The sequence below is a fragment of the Periophthalmus magnuspinnatus genome, chromosome 1 (genome assembly GCF_009829125.3).
Source record: "Periophthalmus magnuspinnatus isolate fPerMag1 chromosome 1, fPerMag1.2.pri, whole genome shotgun sequence".
In the NCBI taxonomy this organism is placed as follows: domain Eukaryota; kingdom Metazoa; phylum Chordata; class Actinopteri; order Gobiiformes; family Gobiidae; genus Periophthalmus; species Periophthalmus magnuspinnatus.
Window position 1 is genome coordinate 3,004,042 of NC_047126.1, and position 26,760 is coordinate 3,030,801.

The following is a 26,760-nucleotide window of genomic DNA, read 5'->3' on the forward strand; positions in this document are numbered from 1 at the left end:
AGTTTTTATATGAAGGCTCGACTGTTCCAAAAAGTTTGAACGTGTAAATGTTGATTTGTGCACTGGCAAAAAATAGAAAATATAAAACATTTACACTTACAAATACTGTTTTTACACGCACAACTTTGTCATTTTACACGTACAAATCTGAAAATGACGCTTTAAGGAGTTTTGAGACATTCGTTGCGCCGAGTTTGTCTCAAAAATATTCGGGAGCGCGGTCGACCCGATGACAGCAGGGGGCGGGGCTAGAGGGACCGGGGTTGCTGCGGTAACGGCTAAACTGATTCATTTACAGTAAAAGAGCAGCTAACCCGACTTCAGAAAGAACGTCGCTTTTATGTGATATTAGGATGTGCATTATTCACCTTTTATAAGTCGTAAACTGAGGTAACGAAATTTGTAAGTGTAAAAAAAAAAAAAAAAAAGTGTTATTTGCCAGTGTACAAAACAAAAACAATCAAACTTTTTGGAACAACCTTCGTATTTTAATCTGGTCTTAAACTGTTCTTCATGACGCTTTCTAAACTGGAACATTATGAGGTTTTAATAACGAACGATATAAATATGAAACTGTCTGAAACTTTGAAAAATCGATGCAACAATCTGAATTTCACACAATTAAATTTTATTCTGAGGTTGAGCTGGCGGGGGGACAGCGGGCAAGGTGCAGGCCGGGGTCCAGGGACAGGTCGGGTGGTGTGGCAGAGCCGACGGTGCGGGCGGCGCCGGGGCGGGGAGCAGGATGCGAGCCAGGGTCCGGGAATGTGGGGCACAGGAACAGACCAACCAGAGCCAGGGAGAGGAGCAAGGAGAGGAGCAGGGAGAGGAGCAGGGAGAGGAGCAGGAAGAGGAGCAGGGAGAGGAGCAGGGAGAGGAGCAGGGTGCAGAGCGGGGTCCAGAGGCGTAGGGTGCGGTGAACAAAGCGAGATAGGACTGTACCGGGTCTGGGAAGCCGGGGTCGGAGCAGAGCCGGGCGCGCGGAAGCTGGGGTGGTCCAGGAGACAGGATGTGGACACGCAGACGATCTGGCCCCGAGTGTCTGTTCCTGGCTCCTCTTATCCACAGCAGGTGGAGGTAATTGCGCTGATGGGGAGGGAGGGAGGAGCCAGGAGATCAGCCCAGCGCCGACAGGTGGGGGAGGGAAGGAACAGGGCAGGAGGTAAGACATGGAGCAGGAACAGTGCGGATCGTGACACATCGTAAGTTTAATTAGAAAAAGAAACGCTGCTGGAAAACTCCACACAACTAGAACAGATTTGAACATTTTCATTAAAAAGAAATAGCTCTTTATTAACAGTTAGAAAAGGAAAGTCAGATCCATGTCACAACCTGGTGTTTAAACATTAACTGATATTTTATTCGATTCAGTTGTTGTAAATTTGTGCTGTTTTTAAGGCGTTTTATCTCTGAGTGTCACGTTTTAGATCATAACGTTGGTCCTTCTAATCTTCTCTGACCTTCTGATGTTGAGTCTGAACTTGGGCAGAACAGTCACATTTTTTCTTTAAGATCTTTCACTTACATTAGGCATGTCCAAACTGTGGCCCAGGGACCAAATGCGGACCTCAGACCAGTTTTTCTTGGTCCTCAGGCTTGTGAATCGGCCCACATCACTTTTAAGCAGTACTTTTTTATTGCAAGTTTTGAGAATTCTTGATGAAAAAAGTCTGGGCACACTGGACTTACATGGAGGTCTTAAATGCTCGCCGCTCCGTAGACCCAAACAGGTCCACAGGAGCCTCATATTTGCCCCATATTTAATTCAACCTGTATTATTTCTTTATTTATCAGTTAAAATGGCAGTAATACCAGAATTATAGAAGACGTCACATGTTTTGACTGTACATAACGGTCGGACAACTAAAAATTAAATCATTTCCGATCAATATCTAAATGACCTTGGTTTAAAAAAAAGGCAGAGTCCCGTCACTGCAAACACAAAAGTTTTAAATGACATTTTCTCAGCCGTTGATACAAACACGATCGTGTCGCTCTGTTTATTGATTTAACTAAAGCTTTTGATTCAGTAGATCTTAAAATCCTCCTGAAGCGTCTGAAGCAGATTGGATTTGACGTCACGTATGATTGGGTCTAAAATTATTAAGTAAAGGAGCACCCCAAGGCTCAATTTTGGGCCCACTACTTTTTATTATATTTATTAATTCCATTTATACGCGGATGATGGTGTTTGTGTGCAAGTTCTCCCTCTGCTAATTGATTTAAAACTGCAACGACATTTTAATGTAATCCAAAATTTCCTCATGAATATTAAATAAATTATCATTGAATGTGACTAAAACTGAGTATTTTATTTTCTTATAAAAACATTTAAGTGATGTGCAAGCGACAAATCTTTATACACTAAATCACATGTGTCAAACTCAAGGCCCGGGGGTCAAATGCGGCCCACCACATCATTTTATGTGGCCCGTGAGAAGGTAAATTAAGGCTTGACTGTCATTTTAAAATAAGTCTGTGCTGCTTTAATGTTTGCACTGACAATAAACTAATGAGATTTTCCCGACAAGTGACACTGAGAAATATTTGCAAATAATCATCACAAAATGTTCATGAAGAGGAAAATTGTCGGCGTGGAAGGAAGTTTGGAGGAAGAAAGATGAAGGTGAAAACAAGTTTGTGCTTTGAGGAGAAAAACTTATGTTTTTTGTGTTATGAGGCGAGGTCAGTACAATCTACGTCGACAATTTCACACCAAACACGGAGCTAAGTATGAAAAAGTTAGTCTGCAAGAAAAATAACAAACTGTCCAATAATTAAAAGGCCGAATTTGAAGCAGAGCTGAAGGTCTGTGAGGAGGTGTGTCCCGACCAGATACACACTTTTAAAAATGACAGTTTATCACAGAAACTGTTATTTAACAAGTTATAAAGTAATTACATTTATTTTACATGACGTTTGTTTACATTTAGTGACATTTATCCTGCCGCACAGTCACACCTGGCCCTTGATGGCGGCCATTTTGCTGATGTGGCCCTCGGTGAAGATGAGTTTGACGCCTCTGATCTAAATGGTGCGTCGATTTAAAGAGTCACCACCTGTAAATATCTCGGGTTTTGGTTTGATGAAACAGTTTAAAATCTTGCATCCAGTGTTGAATTACAGAAAAGATTATACGTCGTCTCTACTTTAAACCTTTAGTTCTACTGTTTCTCTCAGCTCTATGTTTCATAACAGACGACAGACTCAATATCTCATCCGTCTGTTGAACTTTGATACGGGAACTTTTAATACAAGATCATGATTATCTACGGCTAAAACTGAAATGACAAAAAAGCGTTTATTTCGTTTTATTATTGTTTATTCCGCTTCCCACAAATGGAATACATTTCAAGGACATGTAAAACTGTATATTGCACTTTAATAATTTGGAGATAAACATTTATAATCACAGCTGCTCCTGTTTTTAATGTTTTAAATGTGTTTGGTTTGGTTTTGCTCGTATTGTTCTGGATTCAGACGCTGAAAAAGAGACTCTGTTAACTCTCACTGGGCTCCTCCTGTAGAAATAAAGAAAAATGAAATGGGGAAAAAAAAGTGTAGGTTTGAGTTGTTGTGGGAATTTCTTATAGCACAGCGAGAAGTGAAAGTGAAGACTTCTGAGACAAAATGCCTTTTTTGAGTTTTATTCTGCGGCAGAAGGAGACGGTCTAACAGTATCACAGCGGTTCAGAGCCGCTCTGATTCTGTGGGGATGAGATTATAGAGAAGAGAGAAGAGGATTATTGTTGAGAAAGAGATGAGTCTGACCCAGTAAACGAAACCAAACAGTCTCAGATAATTACCACGGACTCAAACTAATAAATATTTGATTTATAACCAAAGAATCAAGGTTACGTGAGATATTTCCATTACAGCGTCAACTAGGATTCTCAAAAGTATCAAAAATCATACTAATCGATACTAAAACTAATATCAAAATTAGATATTCATTTAGACAAGTACTGATGCTGAAAAAAGTCACATAACTGGATGCAATTTGACCTTTTCTGACCAGTTTCATCTTGAGTTTTATCAGAGCCAGTGTTAATAATGAACAAATATGTCTTTTCGGGAGTATAAGTCGCACTGGAGTATAAGTCGCACCAGCCAAAAAATGCAAAATAATGAAGAAAAAAACATATACAAGTCGCACCCTCAGCTAAATTATGAGAAAAAAGCGACTTATAGCCCGGAAAATATGGTACTTTATGTTGAAAATGACAGTATTGTCTAAAAAAAAGCTTTTAAAATGATGATTTGGGTTTCAAAATCATATCAAGTCTATGCTTTAGTATCGAAATTGAGTTTGAAATGTTAGTGTCATTAGTGTCAAATCTACACAGTGTTTTACAAACGTCGCAGGCGCCGCTCTTTCCTTTATAATCCCCCACGGAACAAATGACAATCGCAATTCCCAAAAGTCTCCATTAATCCAGCCTTGTGCTTGGACTTTTCTCATTATACAGACGATTTTATATGAAAATATCACCACATTTCCATCAGACTGACAGATTATAAAAACATCTGGACTCTCTGGTGTGACTGAAGCGTTATATAAAATAAAAATAAAATAATCTGTTAAAGGTGAACTCTGTAACCTGCTTGTCTCACTGTAGATGTTATTGCTTTGCCTGGAATAATCCACAGAAGAGCATTAAACATTTTAATTATACAGGTCAGGTCTATAGAGATCAGTGGCAGAAACACGTCGAAAGAAGCCGTTTAAAGCTACTGTCTGTAACTTTATTTGCCTTTTTAACCAGTAGGTGGCAGATGTGAGACCTGTTCTCCTCTTCCCTCGTCTGGCCTTGGTTCAGACTCAGGATGTGACTCAGTTTGACAAACACACACTTCGATGCACCGTTCGAAGTACTCAGCCGACGAAGGGTACTCAGCCGACGAAGGGTACTCAGCCGACGAAGGGTACTCAGCCGACGAAGGGTACTCAGCCGACGAAGGGTACTCAGCCGACGAAGGGTACTCAGCCGACGAAGGGTACTCAGCCGACGAAGGGTACTCAGCCGACGAAGGGTACTCAGCCGACGAAGGGTACTCAGCCGACGAAGGGTACTCAGCCGACGAAGGGTACTCAGCCGACGAAGGGTACTCAGCCGACGAAGGGTACTCACCCGCGTGGCCTCCGTCGTGCTGAACTGGGACAGGCCTACACCTCGGAGCGTACGTCAACCGCTTACGTTACGTCGTCTAGCAACCGTGACAACTGCTGACTGATGATCTAAACGTGTGAAATGGACACTGAAATAATTCGTTTTACTTTTAATTCTTTATTATTTCATTGAAGAAGAGTCGAGGTGTCGTCGTCGCAGCCGTTTATTTCTGTTTGGATTGAACGACGTAAGGAATTAATCTTTCCCTTTGAATATCAACAGACAAATATAACGTTTGAGGTGATTTTTTTCCCCCAATTGTAGCGAGTATTACATAACTTTGAGAAAATATACCTTGTTTCTCCCATTGAAGAAGTGACGTGTGGTGCATGATGCGATATAGCAGTGCGCGAAGTCTGCTCGGACGCACGCTTCCTTCACGGACGATCTCCATGGAAACGGTAAAAACGCAGGGCACATTTTCAGCCACGTTCGTTGGGTGCGTGAAACGGGACAGGTCTTTTCGCGTCGGAAGTTACGTAAGTGCCCTTCAAATGCACCTGACAAAGTGTAAAACCGTCGAATCGGGACACGCCCCTCACCCGCGCCCCCTGGTCTTCTTCTGTCAAGCCAAAGCGATTGACGTAGATGCCCTCTAGTGGCGATATGTGACAATACAACAGCGCCGTGTCGGTCAATCTAATTACAAATGTTCGCTTTAACTCGTTTAATCTCTGAGACAAACGCATCTATGTATCTGAGGTGAGGGAAATTAACTACAGGACGGCGAAATGAAGAATCGTCACGTCGCCCCCTTGTGAATGGACGCGAGAGTGAGTCACTGGCGGGCGTCCAGGGTGTAGCCCGCCTTTGCACCATATTATCCGGGATAGGTTCCAGCCATCTGTGACCCCTATTACAGAAGGTGGTGATTCAAATCGTTGCAATATCCAGAAACAAATTGATTGCGCTGTTGAATTTCTGTGATTTTTCGGTGTGATTTTTTTTTAGCAGAACACGACAGAACGTCAAACAAACAGCGATGCTAACGAGTCGTGTTTTTCAGCAAACAATCGCACGCGTTTAAATAAGAAAATCGTGGTTGTTCAGGTTGGGTTTGGCACGAGAGCGGGACATAGGAAGTGATCGGTGAGTGAGAGCGTTTGTGTGCGGTACTCGGCATGAATGCTGTACGTTTGGGAGCACGGGTGAAGGTTGGAGCGTGGGTGGATGTCGGTCGTCCGCTCCGTGTGGAGGTGTGAGCGGGTTAGTGTGTGAGAATAGAATCGAGTGATGTAGATGACGCCTGTAGACTCCCAAATCATCCTTTCACAGTTTGTTGTTACTGTATATATCCACAAATCCCCCAGGTTTGCCAGATTTTTATAATATTTAATGACAACAATTAGACTTAATGTAAATATATCTGTGCCACTACTACTACTTTATGATTTGGGTTAAATATCATCGTTTATCGTCTATTTTTACTTCAGATTTTGTTCGTTGCAGGTCCTGGTAGTTGTTATTTATCTCTCAAGTAACCACAAAACAGGAGTCTGAAACTTTTAACCCCTAAAGAGCCATTTGGACCCACTTTCGATGGAAAAGAAAACACTAAAATGAACATAACACTGTATATATTGTTTTTTTTTTCCCTTTACGCTTTGTATAAATGACAATAGTGTTTCAAATGAGTTAAAAAGCTGAATTTAATCATCCATCCACCCGTAAATCATCCTTATTTCACCTTTGGGCTTTCAGAGCGTGTAGCAGAGCCTTGACCTGAATTTAAAAAGTAAATGAGAAAAAACGGACTATGAACAATAAATCTTTGCAAAATATCTGCATAAATATTTGTTTTACCTGGTTTAATGGGACTTCTGCTGCACTTCTTCACGTTTATGTCGGTGTCGGAGATGGAAAGTCTTGATAAATACACGACGTTTTTGGCTTAACGTAGTTCTAGGCCTGTTCCGATAATCACAGTATCGACGTCGTTCCACACACACGACATAACGGATGGTGTACTCAGAGTGTTTCCTCGATGTAAAGAGCTTTGAGTGTGTTAAAGACGGAAAAACGCTGTATTAAAATGTGACTGTTTATGTTTAGGGGCTTATTTTTTTTTATGTGGGACTTTGTCTTTGCACTAAAAGGAACATTTTTGTTATTTTCCTGTTCAAAGATGAGACCTGAGCTGTAGAGGTGGATCATGAACTTCTCTGACTCATTATAGACACAAACTGACTTAAGTGTTTTATTCTGTTATTTATTTATTTATTGCAGCTCATATTACGTAACAAACTTGCACATTTAGAATACTTTTTGGAGGATAATTCTGCTTCATGGTTTGGTTTCAGTATTATCGTTTATCGTCGATACTCACTACACAATAAACCACACTTTAAAAAGGACGAGCAGCTGCTATTTATCTCTTGAGTAACAACAGAACAACTTTGTGTAAATAGAAATTCAAACATTATGAGTTTTTGTGGGTTTTCAGATTTTGGACTGTGATGGTGCCATTCTCCCAGATGGGGGCGCAAGAGCCAGTTTTCCCTATTGATTACATTGTATTTTGCCAAAAGATAAATTTATCTAAAAGGTAAATTCACAAAAGTTGAACCTGATCATTTCTATCAGTGACTCGCCGTATTAGAACAAAACTCTGCATTTTAACAATATTCATTTTAGCTTTTCCATCCGTGTTAAATATTATTGGTCGATACAACAGTGTGATGTCGTCTGAAACCATCCATCCATGTTCCTCCTCTTATCCCAGACTTCCCTCACCCCAGACACGTCCTCCAGCTCCTCCGGTGGGACCCCAAGGCGCCACCTGGATTTAACTGAGCAAATATGTTAGTGTTGCTGCAGTTGGTCCGGTCGAGGTTCAGCATCAGTCTGTGCTCAAAGAATGAGGTCAACTGACACCTGAATGTACTGAATGACCAGGTTATTCCATCAATGGACGTTTTTTGGCCAGGCAGTGTATAAATGGACATAGCTAACCTGCTACGCTAGCCGCCACGTTCCAAACAGGAAGTGATCATGGGCGCACGTCCTGCTCCATCCACTCTGGCTTCAATTCACTTCCTAGTAACCCGCTCTACATGATCCTGTTTTTGTTTTTTTGGGGGGGTTTTTTCGCTATTTTGTCTGTAAATCAAGAAATGAACATTAATAACAGACAAATCAGGCGCCTTCTTTCCCCAAGGTCGCTCCCATTAGCGTTAGCAACAGGTTTGATTGACAGTGTTGCTAAGCGCTCGCCCCCTCCCAAACCAGCTGTCTGGACGGGAAAGGGGCGTCACCTTCAACAGCCTCGCTCCTGATTGGCTCGTTGGTTGCTATGATACTCACGGTCAGGTTTATAATTGATTCGATACCAGTATTGGATCAGTTATAACTTTTAAGGCTTCCACAGTGTGTCGTGGAGCTGAGAATGTTTTATTTCTGTATTGATTTGCGTCCCCCGTTCACAGTGCGACTATGAGCTCTCATGTTTGTGCTCGTTCCCGCTCTGCGCTGGGCCGAATCGCTGGATCAAATGGTAATTGCAGGCTCGAGCACAGTGTGAACCATTACACCGCCGCTGCACACGGCCTCAGGAGAACGGCGACGACAATCTGTTTACGGAACAACTGACATTTTGACTGCGGCGCCTTTCACTGTCTATTTATGCAGATAACTGAAATAACGCTAAGTCTTGCGTTTTGCCCCGGAGGAATCTGTCTAATGCTGTTAAATATATGCGTTTGAAAAAGTGAACACGCTGTGACTGTGGTGTGAGTAACAGCGAGAGTTTGGATAAGAAACACCATCAGGAAAAAGCCAAAAGAAACTGATTAAAGACGGATTACATAACTAAATGTTTGCAGTTTGTTTTAAATCTTAGAGCTGCTCACACATAAAGCTGACGGGTCAATATTAGGGAAGCTCCTGTTTAATCTACATGAACACGCCCGGATTTGCATATTTATGTTACAAATAATAAGAAATGACGGGTAACATCAGGTAACTTACTAGAGTCTGTTACCTGAACCCCGCCCCCTCCCTCCTCCTTTATTTTTATTTATATATTTATTTTCTTTCCATTTATTTATAGATATTTATTAATTTATTGTTTTATTTTATTTTAGTATTATTTATTACTTTATTTATTATTAATTAATTTGTATATTGATTTCATTATTATTATTTTCATTTTACCTATTAAAAACTTGAATAAAAATATAAAAAAATATATAAATATAAAGGAAGTAGTGGTAAGTTCTAAAGCAAAATACTTCTGTGTCATTGTAAATTCCACTTAGATAATCTGGGAGAAAATAACACATTTTTCTGGCAGTTTAGAAAATAAAGATCTTATTGTGGAAAAAAAAAAAAGAAAAAAAAAAAGGAATGTTGCTTTTCTAGGCATCCATTCTGCTTTTTCTGTTCCGATACCGATTCTTATGACTTTGATTATCTGCCGATGCCCGATATCAGCTGATACTAGAGCAGAGACAGAAAACGGCATGTATTTCCTTTAAACTGACATAAAATAAGACAAAACTGATCTGTAGCTGTTAAAAACATTTCAAATAACGACAGAACACCTTTGTATAAATTTAAATCCAAACATGAGACGCAGCTCGACTAGTCAGCGTCAGGGAAGTAACAAAAAACAAATGAAAAATGGTCAAATAAAGAAGCAATTTAATAAACACGATTGTAAAAAAGTAACAAAAATGGTCTAAAATATTCAAGTAAATGTATAAACAAAATCACCTGAACTAAGAAACCAAAAATAACAAGTTTGTGTCTTGAAAAAACTGGTCACGTGGGTCTGTTAAAAACAAAATAAACACCACATGACACAAAACCGAACCACGAGTGTCCCAAAAACACACAAAACTACAAACAACAGAGTGACAAAACAACAAGAGACACAAAAACAGAACTAAATGAGTGTCCCAAAAACACAAAACTAAAAACAACAGAGTGACAAAACAACAAGACACAAAAACAGAACTAAACGAGCGTCCCAAAAACACAAAACTACAAACAACAGAGTGACAAAACAACAAGACACAAAAACAGAACTAAACGAGTGTCCCAAAAACACACAAAACTACAAACAACAGAGTGACAAAACAACAAGAGACACAAAAACAGAACTAAACGAACATCCTAAACACATATAAAACACACACAGAGACAAACGAGTGACTAACAGCTAAATGAGACTGTGGCTGTCTCAGTTCGGCAAATGCACACTTCAAAGCACCGTTCGAAGTACTCGACTGACGAAGGGTACTCCTCTGTGCTGAAATGGGACAGGCAACTCCAGCCTTTACATCTGCTGACTCCTGACCTAAAGGTGTAAAATGGACACTGAAATAATTAGTTTTATTTTAGATTCTTTATTATTTAACAGAAGAAGAGTCAAAGGTGTCGTCGTCGCAGCCGTTCACGTTGAATATCAATAGACAAATATAACGTTCAAGGTGATTTTTACATAACTTTAAGAAAATATACCTCGTTTTTCCCGTGGAAGAAGTGACGCGTCCTTCAAATGCGCCCGACGAAGTGTGAAACGGACAATCTCCTTAAATAGAGGAGACGCTGCAGGTGAGACGCAGGGTTGACCGGGCGGGAAAACAGTCGTCCAATCACCAGCGAGGACTCACACAGACAGGATTACACAGGGAAACGGGATTCAAACACTCACAAAACACAGGACAGACACTAAAAATGAGGCTGTAACAGAGACTTTGAGCCGACGTCGACCTGTAAATCGTCAAATAACATCAGTTTGTACGTCCAGCCAAGACACGGGCAGAACTGACATTTTGAAGCGAGAATCAAGCAAACTTTACAGTATTGATTATTTCCTTATTTCCTTCGTCCTTACTTTGTTTTGTTGGGCACAGGGTCTGATAACCTGCTTTTCAGTTTTGACAAGAAACCGAAGCCATAAAAAACAAAAACCTGCTTGAACTCTGACCCCGTTTTCCTCCGTCCTTTCGTAAATATGTTTGATTCCTTTTGAGTCATAATCCTGTGTGTGTCGTCCAGGTATGACCCCGACCTATTTACTGTCCGTCCTCGTCTCAAACGCTAAAGCTGAATTGCGGTGTTTGATTTGATGTGTCCTCGTGATCCCGGACAGACTGAAACTCTCCTCTGACCTGAAAACGCTTCTTATAACGTTAGAAAAGTCCGTTTAGAGTCAAATGTGTCGACGCTGATTTGCACGTGGAGCTTATATGATCATTTTTGACATATATTTGTACTTTTAATGTGGAAATGTAGAGTGTGAGGTTTTTAAATGAAAGAACGGGACAGTACATGGTTTGATTGTAAATGACCGGATGCTTAAATGTGTTTTTTAATTGTTTGTAATCTGCCCGGCGACTGCAGAACCAATAAACTAAACGATACTGGTCAAAAAGAGGAGGTCACACTCGGGTCCGTAAATAGAACAGAGCGAGTGTGTTGTACAAACGCGTTGGAGTCGTATCGATCTCACAGCTGCGTCCTCGCCCCTGTAGACCCGCCCACCAACCGCACAGTCACTATGGAAACGGACGCAATAACTCATGACGTACTGAGCTTTTCATACAAGATCTCATGATTGTTTGAGTCTAAAAACATCCCAAATCCTCTAATGCTCCTGTTTTTAATGTTTTAAATCAGGGATGTCCAAACTTTTCTCATTAAGGGCCACATGTAAAAAACACAAAACAAAGCTGAGGGCTGATTTAGGGCCATAAACCGGTCGCGAATACAGTGAATACTTCAAATCCGCGATATTATTACAAGTTAGACTGAACCACTCGACCTTTATTCACACTAACATCCTCAGTGGGACACATTAAATATTTGATATGGGCTTGTTAAAGTAGATTTTCAGAAATATATAGTAAAAAGTACTGTTTAAGGTAATATGGGCCGAGAAAAATTGGTCTGAGGGCCGCGTTTAGCCCCCGGGCCACAGTTTGGGCATGCCTGATTTAAATGGACCAGTGTAGTTATGTGTTTTGTTTGTTTTGTTCTGCATTTTAACAAGGCGCTCAGTCTCTGTATAAATAAAAATAATGAAACTTAAAGAGGCAAATCTACCAAATTCCAAAGACGTACAGTTTGAGTTTTGGTTTGTGTCGTTCTGGAGTTGTGTTTTGTTTCATTCACACATGTTTAACACAGAAAAAAAAACCCTGCAGATTTAGGCTGAGCTCTTCTCTCAAACTGTAAACATCATGTTCCACCTTGTGATGTCATCGTGTGGTGATACAGGAAGTGCTCCACTGTGTTTTTAAACCCTGGAATTACTAATCTGTACTGAATTTAAAGCTCACAAGAGTCAATTTTGCGTAATATTTGACCTTTAAGCTTTAATCTGGAACTAAAAACTCAAACTAGAAACTAAAAAACGAACTCTAAACCTGCGTGAGACTGGTTATTACCTCTAGTCGCTGTAAAAGATTCATTCTCAGACTAATAATCCCTTGTATCCGTGCGGTTATCCACGCATGGTTTAATACACTGATTTCTCGATAAAACGTTTTCGCTTCTCGTCTAAATTTGCCTCTTTTGTTGCGCTAATCACAGTTGTCATTTGCAACAAAAAACTCAAAAGAAATCCACTCTCACGCGCTCGAGAACATTCGCAGCGTTCAAACCATAGACTTTGTTATTATAGACAATCTCATATCTATAATCGTTTTATTTATCAGCAGGAACACGGCGTCCCGATAACAGACCGTTCATGCAAATGGGGCAGGAGTTTGCACAGCGCGACGCCTCGGGGTTTCTTTCATGAATAATGGAGCTCCATATGACGGACAATAAGAGCGGTTTTAACTTTTGGCAAAACGCGCGGAAAACTTTTCTCCTTTTACGCTATAATTCACACAAACAAATGTCATAAACAGCCCTGAGCGGCCAATTAAAATGCTGCCAAACAAAACGCACTGTGCTCAGTTTTGCAAAACAACTGATGATTATATAGAATGAAGAGGAAGAGGAGGAGAGGCAGAGTCAGGGGGTTACGTAAAGAACGATAAGGGCGACGTGTGTCAATATACGCGAACAATTATGAGATTTTTATACAGCATCAGGGCATTTAAAGCATTTTACAACAAGGATCGTTCAGAAAGGGGTGTCCATCAGTGTATTAAACCATGCGTGGATAACCGCACAGATACAAGGGATTATTAGTCTGAGAATTAATCTTTTACAGCGACTAGAGGTAATAACCAGTCTCACGCAGGTTTAGAGTTTGTTTTTTAGTTTCTAGTTTGAGTTTTTAGTTCCAGATTAAAGCCTAAAGGTCCAATATTACGCAAAATTGACTCTTGTGAGCTTTAAATTCAGTACAGATTAGTAATTCCGGGGTTTGAATCGGTGTATGGAGTTTAAAAACACAGCGGAGCACTTCCTGTATCGCCACACGATGACATCACAAGGTGGAACAGAGTGTTTACAGTTTGAGAGAAGAGCTCAGCCTAAATCTGCAGGGGTAACATTCACCCTGATCTTTCTTTGAACCATTAATATTAAATGCACGTGAACTATTTAATTTTTTTACCTTTTATTGCAACTGGATTTCACCTTTCAAAAACAAAATTAACTCTACACAGATGATAAATATGAAAAAGTGAACATTTAATCTGTGGTTTTGATTATCACAATAAAATAAGTTCACTGACATTTTCAAATTTATTCACCTCAAAAGAAAACAGATTAAAAAACTGAGACTCAAAGACGGCGGTTTGGACGCACAAAACGTCACGCGGGTCCAGTCAGTCTCGTCCTTAGATCTACTGACACAAAGGCTGACGGTGCGATTCCAGCTCCCACAGATGAACGCTGTCGTTATGTCCTTGGGCAAGACACTCAACCCACCTCCCCAGTGTCTGTGTGAATGTGTGTGTGTGAATGTGTGTGTGGTTCCTTGATGTAAAGAGCTTTGAGTGTCTTGAAGGAGGAGGAGGAAAAGGGCTGTATAAAAATGTGAGCGTTTACCATTTTTACCATTTACCTTGCAGATCACACGAGCAAGTAGCAGATTTATTTGAATTTGTCCCAAAATAACTACGCAATTAAGAAAAATGAAATGTAAAAACAAAGTAATTACAGAGCAGTGGGCGTGGACCGGTGGTGGTGAAATTGAGGATTGATCGACAAAATGGCGTCTTGACTATAAGTGATGAAAGATTAATTAAACGTGTGTGTGTAATCCCTTTCTCTTTCTTTCTTTATTCTTTATTCGTCAGTGACCATGTACAAATTCAATAATCTTACAAAAAAAGTACCAGATTTAACTACTGCGGCTTTTCATGTGCAGTCCCTGTGCAGTGAACGCACATTAAAACACACATTTCATTACAATTACACAATAAGACTAACAGTTTATCATTGACTTTAGCAGGAAAATACAATAAAATGTCTCCATGTCCAATATATGGTGTTTCCTTCAGTCCAAACACATATAAAAATCATTATGTGCAGGTTTTTACAGTGAGACAGAACAAATTTGACGATCTAAAATGCACTTTTTCAAATATATAGTAAAATTGTTCAAATCTACAGACAGTTTCAGGGTCTGGAGCGGATTCTCTGATGGTTTTGAAAAGAAAAAGGCGACTGAGCAAAGGCCGAGGATCTTTTTGCAATTTCAGTTCACAGACCCAGCGGATCGGGGAGTGTGTTCGGAGTTTGTCGTCCTCGGTCGTCCAGGTCTGATCCAGAGTTAAAAGAAAAAGTTAAATCTGTCAACTGGACAAAAGGTTCTTCAGTTCTGGTCAGATTCCTGCTGGACGCTGCCTTATATCTGTCTGAAGGAGGCGCTAACGACACTGAAGCTAACGCACCTGTTTATTTACAGTTTCTGAGCTACACTAAGTGAGAACTGTGCCTGAGTCATACTTTGCATAATCATTCAGGCCCTTAATAGGCGCTCTCACACTTATTAGCATACAAGCTAACACTATTGTTTTCTTTGTTTGTTTGGTGTTCATTCCTCCCCTCTCTAACCATTTAAATGTTGTGTTAGCTTCAGTGCAGTTAGCGCCTCCTTCAGACAGATATAAGGCCACGTCCAGGAGTAATCTGACCAGAACTGAAGAATATTTTTTCCAGTTGACAGAATTGAAATTTTCTTTTGAGAAGGAAACAACTATAACAATATTTAAAAGCTCTGAAAAGTCCATTTTGCTGAATACGTCTGATTTAAATGTAAATCGCTGTTCGTTTATGTCTCAGCAACGATCAAATGAACTGAAATGTGATAGTTTGGGCCGTCGTAGAAGTTTCAAGGTGTCCCAGAACTCAAAAGAGAGGTGACAATCCCAGAGCGCACGGGCGTTTTAGATTCATATCCCGAAAGCAAAAAAATGGTAAAAAATGTTGGTTTATGTTTGCGCTAACCTAGTTTCCTCCTCCACAAAGACCCGGAAAAAGCCGCTTGGCCACAGTGAAGCCGGGCATAAAGGCTGGATCAGACACAGAGTAGGAGATGGATGGAGCGTGTGTGGGTGATGCTGATGAGAGTGAAGCAGCTCCATCGCCATGGTAACCAGCATCCTTGTGAGAATTTCCAGTGTTTTTTGTGTGTGTGTGAAGAGGAGCAACGTCATGTCAACACAAGCCCGGCGATGTTTGAGTAAGAAGCTTCTTTAGAGTTATTAGGAGACGCTAGAAGAAGCTTAAAGTGTAAATATTGAATTAGCAGGTGCTGTACTAAGCTCACGTCGCTCTGAAGACGCCAAACGTTAATCTAGTCCCTTCTGTGGGAGTAAATGTACACACTATTTTCAGATTTGCACACTCCCCCATACGCTTGTGTTGCTTTTTATAGTTTGGTGACGTTTCGTAGCGTGTCCTCAGTAATACCAGAGTGTGCAGAGTGAATTAAACAGGATGCCCTTCCTTCAGCGGTGGCGTTTCCAGGGCTTGAAAATACTTAAACTGCTAACACTTTAAATGCTAATGCTAATGCTAATACTTCCCACATTCTTAAAAGGCCATTTTCTGATGTGTTATCGTAACGCTGTGTCCTCATCATAAACAAATCACAAACGACACACAAACAAACCTGCAGATTTAGACCGAGCTCTTGTCTCAAACTGAAAACGCTCTGTTCCACCTTGTGATGTCATCATGTGGCGATACAGGAAGTGCTCCGCTGTGTTTTTAAACTCCACACATCTTCATTTATAGAATCATTTGGATCATTTCAACCCTGGAGTTTCCAATCGTTACTGAACTTAAGTGTAAAAGTAGATGTTAACTTAAAAACTACCACTTGATGACATCACAAGGTGGAACAGAGCATTTTGAGTTTTGGAGATGTAGGCAGACTAAGCTTTTTTTTTTTTTTTTTTGCGATACATTTTTTAAAATTATTTGTATAGTAACCAAATCAACAAATATAAGATACACATTTTTATTTATTATTATTTTATTTATTTATTTATTGTATTATTATTATTTTATTTTTTATTTAAAGCTGCCTTACATCTTACCTTTTAGTTTACAGTATATTTACGTAAAAAAAAATAAAAAATCTCTTCCATTTATTTTAAGATATTGAACCTTGTTTATTTGAGATTATTCAGTTCTAAAGGTTTTACTCCATAATGAGATGAGTTTTTCTTTTGGCTTCATGCATTTTAGCTCCTGATAATTCCAGGTTAATAAAACGAAAGGTATTAATAATAATAATAATAATAATAATAATAATAATAATAATAATAATAATAATAATAATAATAATAATAATAATAATAATAATAATAATAAAGTGTAACTCAAACATGTGTGAATGAAACAAAACACAACTCCAGGTCTGTTTTTGACGCATTAACTGAAATACAACAACTTAAAGCTACAAGAGTCACTTTTCCATAATACAGGAGCTTCAAGCAACTTTCACAACGATCTTGTAGTAAGGTGGAACTTATCATTCGGGACCATTCCGTTTGAAAAGCTGATCGTTTCTGACCTCCTTTTTAACAATCCTTGTCACTTCCTGTCAGACACCTCGGGACGGCGTGCACAAAAAGGCACGAGTCACCTGTTCTGAGCGGCTGTCACCTCGTCACGACGGGAGCTGAATGAACGAGCCAATTAAAGCCTCCTCAACCCGCGGAGCTTCTGCTGTCACTCTCGCACAAACACGGTCGTCTCTGCTCACATCGTAACCTTTCAATCTCACTGCGGCGGCGGCGGGGTGAAGAGGTGGGACTCCGGGCGTGCTGCGAGGAAGCGTTTTGACGGAGCGTTTTCTGTGCCGAGGTTTACAGAGAAGAGCACGTGGACTATGAGTGTTTAGACCCGTCACCAGGGCAAATTTTGACGCTTTATATGGCTAACATAGACTTTATACGTAAATGCACGTAGCTAACCTGCTAGCTGCCGCGTTACAAGCAGGAAGTGAGCACGGGCGCCATCAAATTACTAAAAAATAATGACTATATCGACTTATTGTTCTATACGAGATGGCTGGACTTTTTGGTATTTTTCTGTTCTATGGTAAGATTTGAGATGTAGAGGGTCAAATAAAGAACGTTTATGACTCGTTATAGATGCAAACTAGCAACTAAAGTCCTTCATTTTGCTGTTAAATTATTGCAGCTCATGTTTTTAGAGTAGTTTTTTGGGTATAGTCCTGCTTCAGCGTTATTCTGTCAGTGGAGAGACCAAAGGTACAGACTCGGGGAAACCGTTCAAGGGTTTGTTTGCAGATACGTGAATGTGAATGAAGGTGGACGGAGCAAACAGTCGAGAGCGGCGTCGTATGCAGTCGTCTCGGGGCTAGTCGAGGGTCGCAGGGTCAGAGGCTGAGGTGCCCGTAGCGGTCGTGGAGAGCTGGGTCGGAGACGGAGGAGCAGAGCGGTTCACGAACAAACAAACCGGAGCGTGACGTGAAGAAAAAAAAACAGGAAAATGACAAGACGATCTGGCCCTGAGTGTCGGGTCCTCAGTCCTTTAGTACTCACAGGTGGAGGCTTGATTTCAGGTGTGTGGAGGCGGTGCCAGAGACTCCGCCCACCTCCAGGCTCAAACACAGAAGGGAGGGGGAAAAACAGCACAGAACACACAAAAAAAACCAAATCCTGACAGACCCGTGCTGCTGATGGGACCAATACCAGGCTGCTGTTCTAATCTTACTACACTTTATACTGAAAATATAAGTAAATTATCCAGTTTATGTACAGTTCATGTTAGCTCTGGCACCAGAAGCTGTTTGATCATAAAGTCTCTGCACATCACTCTCCAAACTCTGCTCTGCTCTGGTGAGACCTTCAAGAGACTTTAAATAAACTCTGAGTTTGAGTGACATGAAAAAGATTGAATTCTAGTTTTTCTGCTTTAAAATGAAATGTAAAAGCAGCACAGTGACGCCGCGTAGAACATTCTGGAGGTGTGTCAGGAGTAAAGTCTAGTTTCACTTACATTGGGTCATAATGTCCAACGTCGTGTGTTATTTTGTCTACAGTATATTTCCTTAAAAAAAAAACGTGCTGTGGGTTACACTGTGCACACGTAAAATCTGATTAATATCACATTTTTGGAGTTACATATTATAAAATCACATGTAAAAAGCAAATCTCGATCTCATTTCTTTCTGATTTTGGTCCTTTTGATTTAGCAGTTTACATGTCAATAACTCTATAGCGTCGGATGCTTGTGGACTTTTCATTACTGTAACTCTGCAACTAATTGTGCTTCATGTAAATTCAAACGGCGTCTCAAAGCAGAGGCGTGGAGCTGTTTAAATACGTCACTGTCATTACGGTCATGTGCTTACGTCGCCCTCGAAGACGACCAATCAGAGCGCAGCAAAGGAAAAATAAGGATGGATGTGTAAAATAGAGGTAGTTGTGTGAAAAAAGGCAAAAGTTCATGCTGATACTTCCTTTAACATGATTTTTATGGCTAAAAAAAGAGAAAAAAAGTCTAGGCGAGCTATACTGGTTTATAATGTGCTCAGTCCTTAAAGAGCCTCATGTCTCTGCTTTAAGACGAGTTGTTTTGGGAGTGATTCATGTTTGAGCGATCTTTAAACACTTATTTTCAAGACACCATTTTGCTGATCGAGCCCCGTTTCCATTTTTTCTTCTTCTTCTGATTCTCAAACCTCTGCTTCTCGCTGGTGTCGATCCACAGGAGGCTCCGACACCTCCACGGCGCTTTGTTGTGATGACGTTTACCTCGACGTCAGCTCCCATTGGGCACTGCAGTTTTCTAACACAGAACTCAACAAACGTATTTATTTTATTTACTTGTTTTAGATGAATATTGCGATTTAAAATGTGAAAATTATATCGGAATGACCCACTATAACTACAGAACATCTACAAACACAGCAGGTCTGATTTAAAGGATAAAGATTTAGAATGTTGAGCTTTAAAAAGTAAAAATTCTTCCTCATTCTGCTCCAGGATCTTGATTGCACAGTACACTACACATACTGTACGTGCATTATTATTATCTTGGTGACTACATACGTTTAATCATTTCGAGCGTCGCGTAGATGTCACCCTGCCTCGTCTTGACATCTCTGACAGCATTATTAATATGTGATTCCCAGCATGCACCATTTTTCTTTGGGCTCTGACAGAGATTTTTTCTTTTAATAATAGCGAGTGGGTAATAAGTTTCGAGAGCAGCCCACCAGTGGAATTATGAAGAGGCAGTTCTATTCTACAGCAGCCGCTCGCTCTATTTCGCCTCCAGGAACAAGCGAACAACAGTGTGTCCAACGTGACGATATCTGACCTCAGTCACACGCAACCTGCTGCAGAAAACCACATCGAAGACAGGACGTCTTTTAATCTGCTTTAAAATAAATGCATTTAGGTTTTCAGGGAGCAGTCACACTTGGTTTGGTCCTGTGTCCCTGATGTAGACTTGGTTTAGTCCTATGCCAGTCCCGGTTTGAGTCCCTGATGTCGACTTATTTTGGTTCTATTCCGGTTTTGGTTTGAGTCTCTGATGTAGACTTGGTTTGGTCCTATTCTGGTCCAAGTTTAGTCCTTGATTTAGACTTGGTTTCGTCCTTTTCCGGTCCTGGTTTAGTCCCTGATGCAGACTTATTTTGGTCCTTTTCTGGTCCTGGTTTGAGTCCCTGATCCAGACTTGGTTTGGTCTTATTCTGGTACTGGTTTAGTTCCTGATGTAGACTTGGTTTGGTCCTTTTGTGGTCCTGGATTGAGTCCCTGATCCAGACTTGGTATCGTCCTATTCTGGTCCTGGTTTAGTCTCTGATGCCGACTTGGTTTGGCCGTATTCCAGTCCTGGTTTGAGTCCCTGAGGCCGACTCGATGTGGACCTATTCTGGTCCTGGTTTAGACCCTGATGCAGATTTGGCGTGGTTCTCTTCTGGTCCTGGTTTGAGTCCCTGATCCAGACTTGCTTTGGTCCTATTCTGGTACTGGTTTAGTTCCTGATGTAGACTTGGTTTGGTCCTATTGCGGTCCTGGTTTAGACCCTGATGCAAACTTGGTCTGGTCCTTTTCTGGTCTTAGTTTAGTCCTTGATGCAGGGACTAAACCTCGGTGTTGTCCCAGGACTCCACTCTGGATGAAGCTCCAATTCTGGGCCCCTAAAACCCTGGGGCCCTGGGACAACAGACATGTTTGTCCCTCTGTGTCTTCTCTTTGGTCACAACCTCTGAAACCCATGAAAATTAAGTTATTATTGGCTGTATTTACTTTTACTACTACTCATCTGTTTCTCTCATTAGCGTTTTGTCTTGAACCGTGTGAAACGTCTTTGAGTGTCACAAAAAAGCGTCCCCCTCCCCGCAGATCTTCACAGTCCTCACACTTGAGTCCGTGTCGTAGTACTGCTCGTGTCGTAGTACTGCTCGTGTCGTAGTACTGCTCGTGTCGTAGTACTGCTCGTGTCGTAGTACCGCTCGTGTCGTAGTACTGCTCGTGTCGTAGTACTGCTCGTGTCAGCCTGTCAGTTGTTGGGTCTTGTGGGCGATGCATTTTATATGAGCTTGTAACCTACATCTTTCCAGGCTCGTGTCAGCGTGGGGCCCGGATCAAAACACGGGGATATACCGCTGTTTACGGACAACTTCAGTGGAGCGTCGTCACGTCACTGTCAAAAACGGGATCTACTTTAAAGAGCCCGTATTATAATGTTCTAATGTCGTGTCCTCGTCACAAACAGACCTGGAGTTGTGTTTTTTTGTTTCATTCACACGTTTAACACACAAACAAACCTGCAGATTTAGGCCGAGTTCTTTTCTCAAACTGAAACACTCTGTTCCACCTTGTGATGTCATCATGTGGCGATACAGGAAGTGCTCCGCTGTGTTTTTAAACTCCATACACCTTCATTTCTAGAATTATCTGGATGATTTCACACCTGGAATTGACATCTACTACTGAACTAAAGCTAAAAAAAAGGAGCTGTTAACGTAAAAAAAACCCCAAAAAACTACAGCTTGATGACATCACAAGGTGGAACGGAGCGTTTTGAGGTTTGGAGATGTAGACAAACATGTGTGAATGAAACAAAACACAACTCCAGGTCTGTTTTTGAGGAGGGAACAGCATCAGAACACGACTTAAATCTCACACGAGTCAAAAAATCTAGATGCATGGAGTGAGTTTTGGGAGTGAACGGAGAGTCTGATCTGTATAATCTGACTTTTCACTTATGAAGTTGTTGTTTACTATTACTTCTGTCGTTTTTTCATGAGATCCTAATATATTTTTTTATCATTTGCCCGTGCCACGCCCCCTTTTAGTCCAGCGTCTTTAGTCAGACCGAGCTGTTCATCTTTAGTGGTAGAAGAAGTACCGTATTTTCCAGACTATAAGTTGCACCAGCCAAAAAATGCATAATAATGAAGAAAAAAACATATATAAGTCAAATTTTTGGGGAAATTTATTTTACTAAATCCAAGACTAAGACCAGACATTTTATCTTTAAAGTCAAGTTCTAATAATAATAATAAAATGTGGAACAACAGGCTGAATATCAGTACATCACGCTAACGCTAACGCTAACACATTTATATTTATTCAGCTCCATGAAGCACAGACAGAACTGAACACGTGTCTGGTTTGTTAACGTAAGATATTAACAGTTAATCAGATAAATAAAGCAGAAAAAACAAGCTGTGACAATAACGAAGATGTGAAATTTAGATATTTGAATAATTTCACATATAAGTCGCATCTGAGTATAAGTCGCCCCCCGGACAAACTATGAAAAAAGTGCAACTTATAATCCGGAAAATACGGTATTCAGTTTTGTTATTTAAGTAAAAGTACCGAAACTGGAAGAAATACTCAAGTAAAAGTGAAAAAACTATGTAAATAAAAGTATTAAAGTACCTGTTTAAATTTGTACTTTAAGAGTAAAAAGTAAAAGTATTTCCCGCAGATTTTGAGTCTAATAAAGCTTCAAATGTAGTGATTTTGATTCAGATTCGTGCTGGATTTTGTTGAACAGAAACAATCAAATCTGTCATTTTTGAAGCTGTTTTTATTTGGATTTTTGTTTTGCGCAAAGAAAAATAAACCTTCAGTGTTTTCTGCAGGTCTCAAACGATAATAAAACATAATATTAATAATAAAAAGTACAGATTCTGTGGAAGGATTCATGTTGAAGCTGTTGTGAAACTCGGAATGTGTTTTACAGTGATGGGATTTGAAGGGTGAGTTTTATACATCCCGAATGCGTTTAAGGGTAAAAAACTCATTTATACGGAGACGGAAAAGCAGTCGTCAAACCTCAAATAAATTAATTCTCTTTTCACGTTTTCAGATCCTGATCGGGGAGGTGACCAGCTTCTTTGTGAAGTCGGACGGAGCTCAGGAGAAGACCATCGTGACCGCCGACTGCTGTTACTTTAACCCTCTGCTGCGGCGGATCGTGCGTTTTCTAGGTCAGTCGTCATCGTCCTCGGCGTCGCACCACGATGGACACGACTGATGGAAAAAAAAAAAAAAAAAAACAGCACGCTCGGACTTAAAGCTGCGGATCGAGCGAGAAAAGCAAAACGCATTGTTATTTGGAGCTCGTGTGGGGTTGTTTCGCTCGCTCGAGTTTAAGATCTGCAGCTGGAAAAAGGAAAACCACATTATATAAAGTCGTTATTATTTTGACCAATCGCACTGAGGGAAACTTAAAGGGCTCGTGTTACGCTGTTTTTGTTTCATTCACACGTTTAACACACAAACCTGCAGATTTACGCTGAGTTCTTCTCTCAAACTGGAAACACTCTGTTACACTTTGTGATGTCATCATGTGGTAATACATAAACAGGAAGTGCACCACTGTGTTTTTTTATTTTTTTTTATTTTTTTATTTAATGCAAGACAGACCAACATCGTGACAAAACATACAGTAGCGACAAGCGGTGATAAGACCAAAACATGTTACAGTTTGTGGATGTAACAGCCATTTACAACTGTGTGTGTGACAGGTTTGTGTTGTGTGTGTGTGTGGGGGTGTGTGTGCTCTTTCTGTACTAGAACTAGTGATTCGTAAATGAGAAAAGAAGGTATAGAGAATATAGATGGGTAAAATAGATAAATAAATTAAATAATAAAAAAACAAAAACACTTAACACAGAAAACACAAAAAATTAAATGAGAGAAGGGAAACAAAATAAAATATTACTTCATCATCATAGTTTAGGAGCCACTTTTAACACAGAAAACACAAGAAGAATTAAATATATAACAAAAGGGAAACAAAATAATAATAAGAAGAAGAATACAAATCTCTATATTTGAGTGCATTCATTCGTTTTGTAAAAAGTGTACAAGGGTATTACAGTTAGGGGGGATTCTGTTTCTTTTTAAACTCCACACACCTTCACTAGAATCATTTGGATCATTTCAGCTCTGGAATTGTCAATCTCGACTGAACTAAAGTTAAATGTAGCTGTTAACTTCAACTACCACTTGATGACATCACAAGGTGGAACGTCGCGTTTTGAGCTTTGGAGACGTAACAGACTAATAATAAAGTGTGACTCAAACATGTGGAAATGAAACAAAACACAACTCCAGGTCTGTTTTTGAGAAGATAACATTATAACATGACTAAAAGCTCATAAAAGTCACTTTTGCATAATATTGGACTTTTAAACTGAGCTTAAACGTCTCTGAGGACAATATTGACACTAAAGACACATTAAAAATAAAGAAAATGTGTCGTTTTTCCTGGAGTCGGGAGACACAGTTGTTTCCACATAGATTTCCTTTCGTATTATATTTTGTAATTATGTTCACTGTTATTGTCATATTTTCTTTATGTAGTCTGGTCTTTTCTGGGGCTTTTAAGGAAACGATCGATTTCAATTCAGAGTATTTTTGTAAAGTCCAAACCCTGAGCAGCCGTCGCCTCTTAGAGCTGAATGAGATCGATTTAACCAAAAGAAAATCCAACAGGGAAACAGACACGGGTCAATAACAGATTAACATAGAAAACAAGGAAAAGGACAACTGTCCCAGAGACTGTCCCAGGGCACCCCCTGTCCTCAGACCCTCCTCCTGCAGAAACAACTGTCCCAGAGCGCCCCCTGTCCTCAGACCCTCCTCCTGCAAGAACAACTGTCCCAGAGACTGTCCCAGAGACTGTCCCAGAGCGCCCCCTGTCCTCAGACCCTCCTCCTACAAGAAGAGCTGAAACAAATCCAATAGAGAGAAGCAAAAACTACAAAAAAAAGAGAGAACCACAGTGAAGGAGAGATCCACTGCCATGGAATAAACCGGGGCTGAACCGGGACTAACCCCTGGTGAGGTTGTCTGCTAATGTTTAATGCCATATAGTGGAACAAGTCCATGGAAATAAGCTGGTGGGGGACCATCCAAAGGAAAAGTTGCTTAATGCACCTTTAATTTTACTACCTTCATTTTACTAAAACACAGTTCAGATCATTATCCTCCTCAGACTCGAGTTCTTTCATGACTTTATTCATTTCTCTTTGTTATTTGGGCTGATTGGACCTGATGATCTAAAAACAAAGAATTATCTTTTTACATCAAGTTATTCTGAGAAACGTGATGTAAATCGAATGTCCTCATATGTGGACGTTTTAATCATTTTGATTAAACATTTGAATGATTTGCAAAAACTATTAAGACCCTGAAAACAGCAACATTTATCCTGAGTAAAAACAAAATGAGAAAACAATTGTGCTTCTTGGAACAATGTGTCTCGTGTGAAGTGACGAAAGGCTCCTGGCCTTTACAAAAACTAATATTCTAAACATTATAAACTCTTACAAATTTTCTAAATTGAATATTTTTGCATAGTTGCTGTTCTACTTCTAAAAATTTGCATTGTGGCCTTGACAACCCAAAATAAAAAAATATAAGAAAAGAACATTTTGTTGAAATGTTTAAAGTATCAGAAAAACCCAGTGTGACGTCGTTAATATGAGACTAAAATAAAACTCAGCTTCCTGCAATTTTCAACATATTTTTCTTCACAAACTTCTTCTCGACTGGTGTAAAACTATAATTTACTTTCACAACAGGTTTTATCCCACTCAAAACACTTTCACATGTTTGCTGTGACTAACCACGCCTCCTCTTTTTCTACAGGTGTTTACTCTTTTGGCCTTTTCACCACCACCATCTTTGCAAACGCGGGTCAGGTGGTCACCGGAAACCAAACCCCGCACTTCCTGACCACCTGCAGGCCGAACTACACGGCTCTGGGCTGTCAGTCTCCTCTGCAGTACATCAGCGAGCGACGGGCGTGCACCGGAAACCCCTACCTGGTGGCATCCGCACGCAAGTCCTTCCCCTCCAAAGACGCGGCGCTCAGCTTCTACTCGGCCATTTACACAGTAGTAAGTGAGCATAAAGAACGACACTGACGTAACCACGGACTGTGAGACGACGTGGACTGAGGGAACGTGACGGTTAGTCCATAATTTGCCAAGCAGCGTCAAGAGAAAAAGAGCAAAACCGGTGTCCAATTATGAAGAGCAGTGGCTGAATGAGATGTTGGATAAACCTAAATTACAAATATATATTCAAATAAAAGATACGTTTATGTCAGAGCAAATTTGAGCAGAAATCAAAGATGGTCGAGGCACATGTAGCATGTATTTGCATGCTAACTTATATTCATTAATTAATTATTAATAAAAAGAAAATGTGTGAATTGGGCTGAGTTTGACTGAGATCAGTAGATTGAGATTCGACTGGAGCTGGTGTAGTAAATAAGAAATGCAGGAGGCAGGAATTATGTTGGTGCTGGTACCGTATATTGAAGTGAATTATATTACAAAATAATATTTACAGAAACAAAAATAGCAAAACACAAAATAGTAATAATGACAATAATGAAAACCCCGAATATTTAGTCTGCAGATTTGAACCGGTAAGATGTGATCGGTAAGTGCACTTTAAGTTCTAGTTCGTTATGATGAGTTGGTTACAACAAAAGGAAAAAAATGAAAGGAAGTTAATCCGTACAGGTGGAGTCCACTTATTACTGACTTTTCAGTATCTGAGAGTTTGTCTTTGCTTAGTATCTATTTGTATTGTTCATTAGAATAGTGTCCATTGGCTTTGATTATAGTTAAAAAGTCAGTAAAAGATAGAAAGAGTGGAGCTGTGTCAGCTCCTACCAGACCCGTAGGTGATGAAGCTGTAGGTTCTGG

The 26,760-nt window shown here is 40.2% G+C and overlaps 1 protein-coding gene across 2 annotated transcripts in view; it reads left to right on the plus strand.

Moving 5' to 3' along the window:
- The window catches only part of plppr2b (phospholipid phosphatase related 2b), a 68,458-nt gene that overhangs the window by 37,462 nt on the left and 4,236 nt on the right, over nt 1-26,760 (plus strand). For both annotated transcript variants that reach the window (XM_033972297.2, XM_033972304.2), the window contains exons 3-4: nt 22,899-23,019; nt 25,691-25,941. In XM_033972297.2, the coding sequence (XP_033828188.1) occupies nt 22,899-23,019; nt 25,691-25,941 (372 nt within the window). The remainder of the gene's footprint in view (nt 1-22,898; nt 23,020-25,690; nt 25,942-26,760) is intronic.